Source organism: Haemaphysalis longicornis, unplaced genomic scaffold, assembly GCF_048455015.1.
Source record: "Haemaphysalis longicornis isolate Haplotype H1 unplaced genomic scaffold, Haemaphysalis longicornis Haplotype H1 scaffold_3, whole genome shotgun sequence".
NCBI lineage: Eukaryota > Metazoa > Arthropoda > Arachnida > Ixodida > Ixodidae > Haemaphysalis > Haemaphysalis longicornis.
Genome location: NW_027526335.1, coordinates 84,552,523 through 84,567,695, shown reverse-complemented (window position 1 = coordinate 84,567,695; position 15,173 = coordinate 84,552,523). Strand labels below are relative to the sequence as shown.

At 44.6% G+C, this 15,173-nt stretch overlaps 1 protein-coding gene across 1 annotated transcript in view; it reads left to right on the top strand.

Annotated features, from left to right (window-relative positions):
* Uch (Ubiquitin carboxyl-terminal hydrolase) overlaps positions 1-15,173 on the top strand; it is a 104,836-nt gene that overhangs the window by 30,318 nt on the left and 59,345 nt on the right. The window contains exon 7 of the mRNA XM_077703600.1: positions 7,639-7,697. Coding sequence (XP_077559726.1) covers positions 7,639-7,697 — 59 coding nt within the window. The remainder of the gene's footprint in view (positions 1-7,638; positions 7,698-15,173) is intronic.

The window sequence follows — 15,173 nt, the reverse complement described above, 5'->3', positions numbered from 1 at the left end:
TCTCGGTCATGTGCTAAATTCAAAGCCGAGAAAGAAATCATAAACATGGTCACCCAGAACATTACCTATCAAGAAGCACGACAGAAACACTCAATGTTTTCGCAAAGGTATGCCGATGCAGCTCGCCGGGGGGCGGAGCGGCGTCTAGTCACGGCGGCCACCCAGTACTGCGAAGCAGACTTGGTGCCGTCCCAGCCCCCCCAGGTGCTGCCCAAGGCAGCCCAACCATCTGACACGACACCTGTGGCGCCCGCAAGTGTTGTGTTAGCTGCAAGTGTGATGAGTGACGGCTCTGCCGTCAATCCTCCTCTTCCGGCTGCCAGACTGCAGGCGGCCATGGACGTAAATGTGGTCGGTCCCACGACCACTTCTGTGTACAACAAACAGTCGGGGACGGCAGGGGCTCCTGCCTCCACTTCGAACATATCCCGAGGCGGAGCCCGCAAGGACTCCATCTCGTCACTGTCACACCACTCAGATGATGACATGGAGGTAACACCGTCTCTGCCAGTGCCAAAGGCGGAAAGAGAACAGCGCACCATGGCGGGGCGAGGCAAAAAGCCACCAGCCACCCGTGTCACAGGCCCAAGTCAGAACTGATAGATAGTATACATCCAGCCCGAGTCCTCATCTACACCAGGTAAAATCTCCTCCCTAAACATTTATGGTAGCACAAATAATTACACAGGGGAACTGCCGGGGCCTTATTAAAAACCTAGATGATATATATGAAATCCTACACAAAACGCAATCAGCCATCCTATGTTTACAGGAGACACACTTCAAACCTAAGCACACCAATTTCCTGAACCAATACTCAGTATTTAGGAGAGACAGAGATAGCTGCACGCACTGCTCTGGTGGCGTAGCTATAGTTACGCAAAAATCTATCCCTTGCCAATCTCTTCAATTGCGTACCGCCCTAGAAGCGGTTGCAATCCGGGCAATTATTTTCAACAGATTAACAACAATTTGCTCACTATACATTCCCCCTGAATATCGTTTATCTAGCTCTGAATTTGAGTCTCTCATAGATGAGCTGCCGGAACCGTTCCTACTCGTAGGTGACCTGAATGCACACAGCCCACTATGGGGATCTGAACGCACAGATTCCCGGGGCCGCTTGATAGAAAAATTCCTCTTCTCATCCGGAGCTTGTCTCTTTAACAAAAAAGAGCCGACATACTACAACACTACACACAATACATACTCACACATAGACTTGGCGATCGGCTCTTCTGTCCTCTTTCCGGCTGTTGAATGGGAAGTGGACGACAACCCCTATGGGAGCGACCACTTCCCTGTCATCTTGAAAGGCATTGATAAAGCCCGTAACAGTTCCATCTGCCATAAAAAGTTTAAGGAATCTGGTGCTGATTGGTTAAAATTTAAACAATTATCTCAGCTTTCATACACGTCCTTAAGCTATTTGGGCATTGACGAAGCCTGTGAACTGGTGACTGCACACATTCTTCATGCTGCCGAGGGCTCAATTCCGCAAACATCTGGTGCCACACCTAACACTAGGAGGCCGTGGTGGAATGAAGAGTGTAGGCTTGCACGGCAGGCTCAAAATAAAGCGTGGGGTGTCCTTCGCAGGTACCCCACTACGCAAAACTTGATTTCCTTCAAACGTGCAAAAGCACAAGGAAGACGCATTCGCCAGCAAGCAAAAAGAGATAGCTGGCGCTCTTTCGTGACTTCTATCAACTCGTACACAGATGCAGGCAAAGTATGGAACAGAATTAAAAAGTTTAATGGACGGAAAACACACACCCTACCTTTGGTCAACAGTACAGGTGATACCCTAGAGGACCAGGCAAACACACTTGCGAAATACTTTTCATATGTATCGAGTTCTGCTCATTACACGAATGCTTTCTTACGACACAAAACATCTATGGAGAAGAAACCGATTCGTGATAACAAAAGATCTGACGAACCATACAACACGGAATTTTCCATAACAGATTTTTTGGTCGCCTTGGGAATATGTAAGGCTTCAGCGCCTGGGGCAGATAGTATATCATACACAATGATACAACATCTGCACCCAGAAACTCTCCGAACACTCTTGCACTTGTTCAACAAAATATGGGCGGCGGGATACTTTCCGAGAGCTTGGAGAGAAGCAGTTGTAGTTGCCGTATTAAAACAGGGGAAAGATGCCTCACTACCTGCCAGTTACCGACCAATAGCTCTGACAAGTTGCTTAGGAAAGGTTTTTGAAAAAATGGTAAATAAGAGGCTAATCCATTTTCTTGAATATAACGGCATCCTGGACAGTTGTCAGGCTGGTTTCCGATCAGGTCGAAGCACAACTGACCAGCTAGTTGCCTTTGAGTCGTATGTCAAAGATGCTTTTATCCACAAACAGCACTGTCTTTCTGTTTTCTTTGACTTAGAAAAAGCATACGATACAACTTGGCGTTACGGCATACTGCTTGATCTCAAGGCATTCGGTGTGTCTGGACATATGCTAAACACTATTGAAAGTTATTTGTCGGAGCGGACATTTAGGGTAAGAGTAGGGACAGTGGTATCAAGAACATACATACAAGAAAATGGGGTTCCCCAGGGTGGAGTATTAAGCTGTACTCTGTTTATAATTAAAATGAATTCACTTGGGAAATCGTTGCCACCCTCAATCTCCTACTCAATGTATGTTGACGACGTCCAAATAAGCTTTAGGTCATGCAATCAGTCCATATGTGAAAGGCAGATACAGTTAGGTGTGAACAGGCTTGCAAAATGGACGGAAGAAAATGGTTTTAAATTGAATCCTCACAAAAGTACATGTGTGTTATTCACAAGGCAGCGTGGAATTCGTCGAGAACCCGATGTCACACTGAACGGAGAACGGATTGCTGTCAAGAAAGAACACAAGTTTTTAGGTGTTGTACTTGATGGAAAACTAACGTACGTACAGCACTTAAAGAAACTCAAACAAAAATGTCTAAAAACCATTAACATTTTAAAAGTGTTGTCACATCAGTCTTATGGTGCTGATAAAGACTGCCTTCTACGTCTCTTTGTGAGTTTAGTTAGGTCACGTATAGACTATGGAAGTGTAACATACGGGTCCGCGTCTAAAACTGCCTTAAAAATGTTAGACCCAGTACTACATTTGGGCCTTTGCCTTGCCTCTGGAGCCTTCAGGACAAGTCCAATCCAGAGTCTTTATGTAGAATGCGACCACTGGTGCCTAGAGCACCAGCGTGCTTATACAGCACTCCTCTATGCTATTAGGACAATGTCTATGACGAATCACCCATGCAATTCTATTGTGAATGACATCTCATCCGCCCATTTGTATTTAGCGCGCCCGTCGATCCCTGCCCCTGTAGCCTTGCGTGTCAAAGGCCTTGCAGAGGAGATAGGGGTGTCTTTAGATGATGGCATAAAAACCTGTATCGCCGATATAGTCCCACCTTGGGACATGTCAACTATTCATTGTGACACATCCTTTAAACAAATTGACAAGCGTCGTGCACCCCGCGAATTGATTTTACAGCATTTCTGAAGTTTACAACACAGATATCCATGCGCCTCTTTTTACACAGATGCTTCCAAGTCTTCTTCTTCTGTGTCCTGTGCTGCACATGGCCCGGACTTTGCCAGCACAAGGACATTGAACAGAAATTGTAGCATCTTTACAGCAGAAGCCTATGGTATTCTAATCACAGTGGAACACATTACACAGAACAAAATACAACAATCAGTCATCTACACAGACTCCCTAAGCGTAGTAACTGCATTGGATTCCTTTAAGCCCACAAAAAACGTTATTCTAAACCGCCTTTTTAAGCTCTTATAACTGCCTATAAGTCAAACCTAAAAATACTTGTTTGCTGGATCCCTGGACACAGTGGCATTCTGGGCAATGAAATTGCTGACCGGAACGCCACTTTGGCGGCCCTACGTAGTGGTGTTGATGTAGCGCAGGTCCCTCACCTCGATCTGAAACCAGTAATCCGGAGGGGAATCCGTAAATGCTGGCAGCACATGTGGGACACGCACACAGACAACAAGCTCCACTCAGTAAAACCAAACCTAGGAAGATACACAACAGAAAAACAAAACAGATTCATTGAGGTATCCATTTGCAGACTGCGAATAGGCCACACTTACGCTACACACGCATATCTTTTGAATGGAACACCCCCACCTGTTTGTAACAAGTGTGGGGAACGGCTCACCGTCCTCCATGTATTAATTGAGTGCACATTCTGCAATGAAGCCAGAAAACGGCATTTCCCGAAAATATATACCTACAACATTCCACTACATCCTTCACTGTTTTTAGGAGATGAACCTATGTTTACAAACAAAAGTCTTTTAAGTTATCTTGCAGACATCAAGTTTTTAAAACTCATCTCGTACAGTGCGTGACCTCAGAGCCTACGAGCAGTGAGTGAGGCCCTCATGCTCCCTTTGTCCGCACAGGAGGCCCACTCTCGTCGCATGCTCTTTGGCTCGAGGTGCATCACGTTGCACCCATAATCCATTTCAGCCACCATTATGAACATCTTCATGCTTTAGTGGATGGGCCCTCTACACCCATATATACAGTATTTTAAGATGTATCATACTCATTTCATACATATTTTAAGCACAAACATGACTATGTAAAGACCACATAACATAGTTCTGGCGCTCTTTGGTCTTAGAAACCCTTGCGCCAATAAACCACAAACATACATACACATACATGGATGGGTCCGTCCAAACATGATCAGTGCTCCTTTGATGGGATAGGCCAGGGCATGGAAAACATTGCTGCGAATAAACGGGCTCTGGCCGCCAGGGTCAAGAAGGACACGTAGCAGCATCTGGCCTGTAGGTGTCTCCTTGCCCGGGTGTGTGCAGTCTGCACGGGCTAGGGGGCAAGTAGAGTGGGGCTGGCGGATACAGAAGGGATCACCAGCACCGCTTTCGAGGCTCGACTTTTAAGACTTCCTTCGCCTACTGGTGCTTCATGGACACGCCCAACGCCACAGAGGGGCGTAATGTGTCGTCGAGAGCATTAACCACAAACAAGCCTCCTCGCTTTTTGGCACACACGGGCGAAATGGTTTGGCTTGTTGCAGTAAAAGCAGGACCTGGAAGCCTGCAACCTTTTCTTCTTTTCGCCCATTGTTTGAGGTGCTGTGCACTTGGCGAGTCCGTGGTTGCATACATCACAAAGCCAACACGAACATGAGTGCGTAGTGTGGGGGCCAATACACAAGAGCAGACCATTAGGCAAGGTCGTGGTGGATGGTGGACTTGGGTCGGAAGGCAGCAGATCTACCTGCAGTGAAAGGCGGCTTATTCAAACTGAACAATTTTAAACAGGCATGGTGACAAGAGTTAGGTGCATTGGAGAAAAGGATGGGGATAAAATTGGATGGGTGCTCATGACTATGATTTTGGAAACGCAGGCAAACATACGAGGTGCATTTACAAGAACACAAGAATCTCATTTAAAGCATTCCTCAAGCAAAAGTACGCTCTTTTTGCATAGATAGATACAAGGGCTCACATATTTATTCGGGCTGAATTCTTAGATCTAGTGCAAAAAATATACGGGATGCCTGCTTATTTTTTTATCCTCTGTGCTCTGGAAAACATCGTCTTTTTTCACTTAAGACAAATGTGTGCAGTTCCCTTTCTTATTGTCAAGGCATGTTTTTATAGGCAATAAGCAATACATTGGCCTGTTTGCTCAGTGCAGATGTCGCGTCTAAAGGAAATTTTGTAAACCATGCTCATTGAGCACAGTGCTACAGGCAACCGTTTTAAGGTTGTGGGAAACCTGTTGGGATCTGGGTAACCACTTGCCTGCTTTTTTTTCTTAGTGTCCTGCGGTAGCACCAAGTTAATGAAGTTTAGTTTTTAAAGGAGTACTTACACTAAATTTTTGTGTTCCCTTTTTTAATTGGTTTATCGATGCTTAAGTGCCTAGGAATCCTGAAACAGCACTTTTAATTTGAGAATTGCCTGTTTTGGTTTCCATTGCTGGGGGCCCGGAGGGCATGTACCACACAGCCTTGCCATGACCACACTGCTTTATGTGGATGTCAAAACACTGTGGAGACTGCAGGAGTTATTTTCAGTACCCGCCGCCGAACCTTGGCAGCTGAGCGGCCTGAAAGCGTTCTGAACTACTATCGCAACAGTTATTTGATGACCGCTTTCGGCAAAAGCACAGATGGGGCGGGACTTCTGTTGTGATTATAGGCTATATTATCTGTTCTTTTCTCGCATGTCAAACTTTATTTTTTGCAACAAAAGTGCCATTATGGCGAGAGATTACAGCTGTAGCTCTGGCTATGTGCATCAGTTTGTGTATGGTGCCAGCCCCTCGTTTCCTGCTCACCTAGCCGCCTTCCCAAGCTCGTGAAGTGACGTCCCGAGTTTCTGACATGTATTGGGATCACTGTGCTACTTCACCTTCCTTTTGCCAGGGGATTACGTCGTGCAGGTGTCTATTTACTGCACGCCACTCCTTGTGCAGTTTCGTTAGCGCGATAAATGAGACCAAATCAAAATATGTTCAACAAATGCATCACAGGCCATGCATACATTGGCCGAGGTGTTCTGCTGAGTAAAGGAAGTAAATTGTGGAATAATATTAACCCAAAAATTGGTGTCAGTACTTCTTTAACGAGTCTTTGCCACAAGAGTAAACATCAAAGGCAAAAAACGACAAAAACGAAGGAACCAACTGCTTTGACCATATTGTCATGTCTAAAAAAACTCCTTGGGGCACTTTAGTGTGCTTACGTGCGGCAAAGGCGAAAGCTTGGTGATGATTTACAACTTCATTGCTGCTCTTTGTTCACTTCAAATTACTTCGACCAGGCTTCTTTTCTGCTACACCATGTTTGCATCTCTTTCTTTGTATTGGTTTCTTCGTATTAAGCCGCAAGCTGCTTCATTAAGTAGATTGCCACACCCCGCGACTTCCCTAGAATCGGGGGTTCCACGCGGCTAAGTCGCACTTGTACTACTCACGTGCCATCAACTTTCAGGGTCACATGGCATGCACGCACTATTCAACTTGTATGTTTCCAACTTTGTTAACGCCTCAAAGCTTCCAATTCTTGGCCAATTCCCTGTGTGGGGTATGTGCCACAAAGAAAGGAATGAAGACGACGACAACAGCACCTGTTGTTGCGGCCCTGGCAAGGTGCGGAGATAGCACATTGGGCTTCTACTGTGGAGATCTGGGCTCAAATCCGATTGGATAGCACGTGGGCTTTTATTTATGCTTTTTACTGTACAACAACGGTGTTTCGCACAGTGGGGCACTTAAGGCTTTCACCTTAGATGTGGGCACTACTTCGAAAAGGTAGCTCTTGTGTGAAAGTTAAGCCTTACACGTGCAAATTCAGAACACTTAAAACTTGCTGCAAGAGGTTATTTGGACATTTACTTTTTTTTTTCCCCCTCTTTAAAGGGACCACGAAATTGTAGACCTAAACATTCTAAAAGGGCCGTTCACAGCTATATGTATTTAGTAAATAGTCACTATAAATATTGGAAACAATCTTAAGTTTTAGGTATGTTAGTGACCTTGCACAAACAATTACCAACTTAAGTTAATGCTCTGGCTGCTTGCATTACTCTCTGGGGTTCTTTTTTCAATACTAGATGGACGTAAGCCCTTCCCTATCAACTGTGGCGCTACAACCAAGGAAACCTTCCTGGAGGTGAGTGTTTACCAATGACTTCGTTTTACATGCTCAGTTTTTGCATCATCTGAGTACCCTACTGCTCAAGGTACGTAGGCCTCCTCAGGTTGTTATTTTGTACCGCACAAAAGCAGCTATGTAGGTATTCATGCAGTGGTTCTCAGCCATGACTGCCCCGGGGACCCCTTTTGGGCCTGTGAAAGTGATGGGGGACCCCACGATGGAGCATATGTTGATCGGTGTCGTAATGCTAAGCAATTTGTACAGTAGACTCTCAATAAACGGAACTTCAAGGGACCGGAAAAATTTGTTCCGTTTAACAGGAGTTCCGTTTACTGAGAGATGTTCTAAGGTGCAAATTTATGTGCGTACACACTTCTAAGGGCATTTCATGGAACTCTAACCACTAGAAAGTGACTGTAGCTGATAGTTTTCAGAAAGCAAGAAAACTACAAGAAGTGTAGGCACAGCATTCACAAAGTTGATTTGGTAACAATGAGTCGCTGTGCACTACAAAATGTGTCAATTATTTTTGTTTGAGTCCTTGCAACTGCATCTTTAGGAGGCTAGAGGCCTCAACTTCGCGAGTGCTTATGAGCCACCGAATTTAGAAGACGGCAACGTGGTAATGAAGGACGAATAGCACAACGATGGCACGAACGAGGCGACAGGAGGTGAGCCCTGTAGCCTCGGCGCCTAGAATTGAGGCCGAACGACTGGAACAAGAACTTCGATATTGCATTCGTTGCGCTAACACGGCTAACCACTTACGAGACGAGGCTTACGAGGCCAAGAAGGCTAAAAAAGCAAGGAGGAAAAAAAAAAAAAAAAAACGAACGAAACAGCCGGAACCGTAAAAAGCTGATTCTCATGCCAGTGGATTTCACAAGAAGTTCCATTTCTGGTTTCGTTTACACGGTGATGCGGAAATTTTAGTTCCGATTACCAAGAGTTTTTTTACGTTATCTGAATACAAAACCAACCAAATTCCAGGCAACTGTTCCGTTTAAGCAGCAATTCCGTTTAAGCGATTTCCGTTTATCGAGATTCTACTGTACTTGAATCTGTCTTCTAAACACCTGTGTGCTGCCTTTTGTGGTTTTTTTTTTTTTTTGTCTTTTCATAGCTGGCGTGCTGTGCAGAAATCAGGTGTTAAAATATGTGCTACGGGGAGAAACTAAACGTACATGTAATGTGGCGAAGCCACCTTTTTGCATTGTGGTAAAACCTATGCCTATACCTAAAAAGCGTGGTAAAACCTATGCCTATACCTATACCTAAAAAAGACTAGACAGGGTTCGCACAGGTCCTTGAAAACCTTGAAAACCCTTGAATTCAGAAGTGTCAATTTCAAGGCCTGGAAAGTCCTGGAATTGTTAAATGGTCCTTGAATATCCTTGATTTTTATGGAGAGAATCAATGGCCCTGTCTTTTCACAAGAATTTAAAGCGTTTGTCGTGGATTTTAGGTGCTAATAAATCTAACGAAACATTGTAGCAATCAAGCTTCAGTGTATTGCTTAAAATTTCAGAAAGTTTTGTGTATTTTCATTATTACGAGGCAACATTGGGAGCAGGGTTTTTCTCAATCCAATCCATGTCACAATACAATCCAGCGAAAGCCAGCTTCTGTTCTCTATCTTGCATCTTCCAAGTCTGTGGACGTTTGCTCATTGCATGTTTGCTGTGCCTCATACGCTCCATCTGTGTTTGCTTTTACGTGCAAATGGTGGACGTGTACATAGTTCGTCCTGCCTTAGAGCAACACTTGCTGATTCAGTTTCAACTGATACGCTTGCTGACAAAGCAGGACATGCAGGCAACATTAACGAAGTTTTGAAATGAAACAGCTTGAGCAAAACAACATGAAAAAAAAACCTCTAAATACCAACCATGAAATAAAAATAAAGCTGGGGAAACATTCACACACCTGTTAGTGGCTATCTAAATGTGCAATATTGTGCTTAGGTATTGTGCAATAAAAAACTGTTGCATTGTGTTGAAAAAGCTATAGATAATCTCAGATAAAACATTAGATGGGGACCGTTAAAATGTGTTTTCTGGTCCTTGAAAGTCCTTGAAAACCCTTGAATTTTTGCTTTTGAAGCCTGTGCGAACGCTGCTAGAAGGCTAGCAATGAAATACGGAAAGAACAGTGGAGATCCAAAACAGCCAAGGTAACCAAGAAAGAGGCAAGGCAGATTGAAACACATAAATGGCTAAAACTTCGTTAGAGATGTACAGGGCTGAGAAATTGAACATCAGAAAGGAAAATTTCTACGATAATTCCCAGGGCAGTGCTTTGCTTTTTGATGCTAGAGCAGGTTGCTTGCAAACTAAGAGCTTTGTGGGGAAGTATTCACAAAGTGATGGGGTATGCGTGGTCTGCGGAAAAGAAACAAACTATGCGGCACATAGTGTTAGAATGTGAAGGTATCCATCCAAATTTACATGAGGGAAATATTCAGCTTCCAGAAGCCCTAGGATGTAAGGGTATCACAGAGGAAGTTAACTTCAAGGCTGTCGAGGGGACGAAAAGAAGATTAGAATGCTGGTGGACGAAAAGCAGAGAGGGGAATATTGCCTAGGACAGCTGCCACCTGTAACAGGAAAAAAAGTATTTTGTGCCTAATAAGCTTTTTGTGCCTGCCCTAAGCAGCGATAGTATTAAACCAAGAGTATAAAACATAGGTATATTAGTCCTTTTTAGTAAGATGATGTGTCATCACCCCGCTACAAAGGGGAAACCAATAGCAATCATCAGAAAGTGCTGGCAATATCAAGAGAAAAAAAAAAATGGCGGGGGAGAAGTTTTGAGGGAGGCTTGGCAGACCCCTGAAATGCTCCCTGAAATGGGGGTCCTCGGACCCCCATTTGAGAATTGCGTATTAATGCGTAAGCATTCTTTGCTAACTCCCAACACAAGTCCGTCCGTAACATGCAACTTGATGCAATGCATATGGTGAATCTGGTGAATCTTTATGGTAAACCCAATAAGAGGCCTGGGGCCTCCATAAAAAACATGCATAAATATGTTTGGGCAGAGATGAGCCTCTTAAAAGAATGCTTACACACTGTGACAGTGTCCACTTGGAAGCTCCGACAAACTTTTTCGCTCATAGATTATTCCTCTTGTGAGGGCAGCCCAAGGACTGGTTGAGAATTTCAGACTGGTAAATTGAAGAGACCATGTGTGGAGCTTTTTTGCCTGTCTCATCTATTTTTCAGGGGTCAGCAAATGCTTCAAAAGCCTCTGTGCTGGAAGTGCAGGGTTGGTAAATTCGAGACTTTGACCAGGAAAGCTGTTTGCGTTCAGTTCGACTCCTTTATATTATGACCTCATTGTTTATGGTTGCTTTACAGCTCGTGCACACGGATCTCTTTTCCCAAAATGAGCGCAAGTGTTGCAGCACAGTTTACCGCATGAAATCTACTGTAGCCTGCCATAGCACGGCTGATGCTTCTGCTCCTACTGCTGAAAATGGTGGGTAGGGATGAAAGTTTTGCGCCATTTGCGCCAAGCTGAACCAAGCTGCACCAAGTAGCTGTTCCAGCGCCACCCTGCTCCAAACAGCATTCTTGTGCTGAAACTGCTCTCAAGCGGTTCCTCAATGTGCCACAAAATCTGAGGCAACAATGTGATGTTCAATGCCAGTCGCTTTGCTCAGGGAGCAGAAGAGACGCATTCGCTGTCATTTGCGACGTGGTGCACTCAGGCGGACTCCCTGAGAGCTCCCGCACTGTCCCTTCCTGTGCTGTTCGTACCGGCGAGGTTTGACGAGTCTTTACTCGAATTCTTCACCAAAATAGGTGCGTTTGCGTCCGTCATTGCAATCATTCCACTTATAAATAGTTGTACTGTTCAGTCGAACCTGCTCCATTTTATCTTATCATGAGTGTGCTTGCTGTTCCAAAGATTAGATGATGTGGTGCGGTAAACAAGAACTCGTGCGTCTTTGCCGTGCGACGGCGGTGGCATCGACGCACCTTGGAGATGGAAATGGCACCCTGGAAATGGAAGCTAAAACATCGTTAGAGATGTACAGGGCAGAGAAATGGGACATCAGAAAGGAAAATTTCTACAATAATTCCAAGGGCAGTGCTTTGCTTTTTGAGGCTGGAGCACATTGCTGGAGGACTAAGAGCTTCGTACGGAAGTATGCACGAAATGATGGGGTATATGTGGTCTGCGGAAAAGAAACAAAAAACTATGCAGCACATAGTGTTGGAATGCGAGTGTATCCATCCAAATCTATACGAGGGAAATATTCGGCTTCCTGAAACCACAGGATTTAAGGGTAGCTCACAAGGAGTTAACCTTAAGGCTCTCGAGGCGACTAAAAAATTAGAATGCCGGTGGACGAAAAGCAGAGAGGGAAATATTGCCTAGGACAGCTACCACCTGTAGAAAAAAGTATTTTAAGCCTGCCCTAAGAGCAGCGCTTGAATTAAACAGAGTATAAAACAGATATATTAGTTTCTCTGGTAAAATGACGCATAATTGCCCCATCAAAAGGGGGGTACCATTAGCAATCAATCAGCCAAACCTAAGATAACACGCACAGCCCTGGCACACGTGAGAGGATTGATTGATTGACTGATTGTAAGATTTAATGTGCCGACGCTGCACAGGCGATGAGGCGCACTGTAGTAAAGGGCTCCAGATTAATTTTGACCACCTGGGGATCTTTAACATTCACCAAAATCTCGAACACAAGAGCGTGTCGGGTTTTCGCCTCCATCAGAAAAGGGGCCGGGAAAGCCAGGAATCGAACCTGCATCCTTGGGCTCAGCAGCATAACGCCTTAGCCAGTGAGCCACCGCAGCGGGTACATTTGAAAGGAGAGCTTATTGCAGTCTACCAGCTATCTGCAAGTAATCACTTCAGTAGATGTGGCTTGCCGTACAGCAACGCTTTTCGCTTTTTTTTTTCTTGGCTTCATATCCCCCTCCCCTGGTAAGCAAGCACTGTTTATATATGCGCAATTAAAAACAGTTTGATAAACACTGACCGATTCGTTGTCTGGATAAAAACGACGCTCTTGAACTTCTTTCTTTTTACCTACAGAGAAGCCTGCTTTATGTGGTCAATGGCGCGCCAGTAATATTATTCGATACTTTTTTTCTGATGCTGTGTGCTAACATGAACAGTCATATTTAATTTCTCTGGTGTGTAGTCAGGTTCATTTAGCAACGCATCACTTATCTCTAGTTCCCTCTTAGTTTCCTTTGTCAGTGAGGCTGTATTGATGGGTTCTTAATTTTTTTTTTGTCAGGAGCCTATTAAGTGCACATAGTCAGAAGGTTAATTAGATGCAAAGATTAGAATTAGCAGGTAGTAGTAGAATTAGTAGATTAGATTAGTAAATTATATGCAAAGGGGACAACTTTGCTTATCTCTAGCATTCTCTGTATTGTTTCTCACTTCAGCAGGGGCATTGTGATAGCACATGTATTCTTCATGAGCCCAAGTCTAGGGAAATGCAGCTATTCAGGACCTTACTTATTTTTAGTTTTCCCTGAGTTGCTCGTTCAGCTGTGATGCTTTAATGTGCAGAAAGTGTGGCTGGTTTAGTATTAAATGTTGGGTAAAAAGGTGGTTTGAATTTTTTCTGTTGACCACAATAAAAAAATTGCGAATGAAATATGCTCAAACCTAAAATTATGTCCCCAGATAGACTTGCACTCCTCCAAAATTGCCGTTTTGTTGCTCAGAGGCTGTTCCAAAACAGCATTATTCCTGCTTCCTGATTCACTACAAAGGGCTCAATCCTGCTTCCGCCCCTTGGTTGGTCAAAACAGTGCACCTGTGTGGTCAGTGTGTGTCTGCTTGTGGCCCCTGGTATGTCAGTCGCTGAAAAATGAGCGATACTTATACACCGCAAAATGTGAATTATGTCAAGCTGTCAATGGCTTGCTTTGTGCCCATGTGTGTGCCACCTGTTTCACTGAAAGAAGTCGAACAAGTAATGCACTATCGCGTCCCTTGCATTGCTGTAGTCGTGCATCAGATTCACACTCCGCATCAAGCACATCGTGCATCAAGACTTTGTGGGTGAACTGGCCGAAAGTACAGTTTTTCTATCAACGTTAGTCGCTTGCTCAGTTACATCTGTCATCAAAGTTGAGTTGTTTTCGACATGCGCTGCACGTTTAGCAGAGCGGGGTAAGTCAGCGAGCTTAGTGTTTGATGTTTATTGCCTCTTACCTGGGATGGCATTGCGAGCCTGGTATGACCGGTATTGCGGCTCTGTGTGATGTGATTGAGAAGTAGGGACGAGATGAGAACGAAAACTATTTGGCATGAAGCCTGTGCCTTATGGCATCGCATGTTAAGTAGGAAAAGCAGAAACTTGTGTGCTGCTGAGCGCAAGGATGTGGGCTTGATTTCCGGCCGCGGCGGCCGCTTTTCTGATAGAGGCGAAAAGTGAAAACGCCCGTGTGTATGAGATTTCAGGTGGTCAAACTTAATCCGGGGCCCTCCACCACGGCGTGCCTCATCGCCCATGTAGCGTCAGCCTTGCAGCGTCGGGCAGTAAATAAAAAGCAGAAACTTGCCTATTTACATTATAAAGCTTAATAATTGTTTGTGCAATCTCTTCACCGACGACAATGCGAAGATAGTGCTAGATCTAACATGTCAGCAACACAACGAATTTGTAAAGTTTATTGTGTGCAAATTTGAATTATTTAAATTAAAAAAAAATTGAAATTCTTGACTTGAGACATGGCCATCCTAAATGGATTGCTCTGCATGGTATTGTTTTTGTTTTGCGTATCAGGGAAGTACGCAGGATTTTGTTTTGTAGTGCGCTGGTTGCCGTTTCAGAAATAAAAGGAGATGAGAGAGAGAGAAAAAGGAGAGAGGGGAGGAAAGGCAGAATAAGTAAAACGCAGTGTGAAAACAGGAAATTAATTCAAAATAAAGTTTGGAATGCATTGTGCATACTGAGGTTAGCTTTGCGGTTGTGACATAGGTTTTTGTTTTTCTTCTGTAGAATTTGCACTATAGTGTAATAGGTGCATCACATGTGGCAGTACTGTTGTCAGTATTCTTTGTTGAATAATCGCTGGAGCGTGTGCCAGGGTTGTCAACTGTACCCCCGAACCAAAAAATTTCCCGGGGGCCCTCGCGAATGGCACTATAAAGTTTCGAACTCGTAATTCGAAGTCACTGCCGAAATGGTGTGCACATTAGACTCTTAAAGTAGAAATTGCTCGAACGGTATGGCCACGGAGTTGAATTCTTTAAACAGGCTGAAAAACTTGTGTTTTACTGGGCGCAAATAATTTAATCCGTAATGTTAAGCAGTCAGAGTCTAGTCTAAATCTCCTCCATTTCTCCTCGCTAAGAGCTCGCCCCAGCGTAGATGCATCGCGGGGACCCCTCGTGCCGTGGTCTGTCTGCACCTCTACGGTTCCGTGGGACCCGGCCGCGCTGGCCGCTGAGTGACGAGTGTGCGCGCAGACGGGTCGGCATTCGTCACGTCGTCGG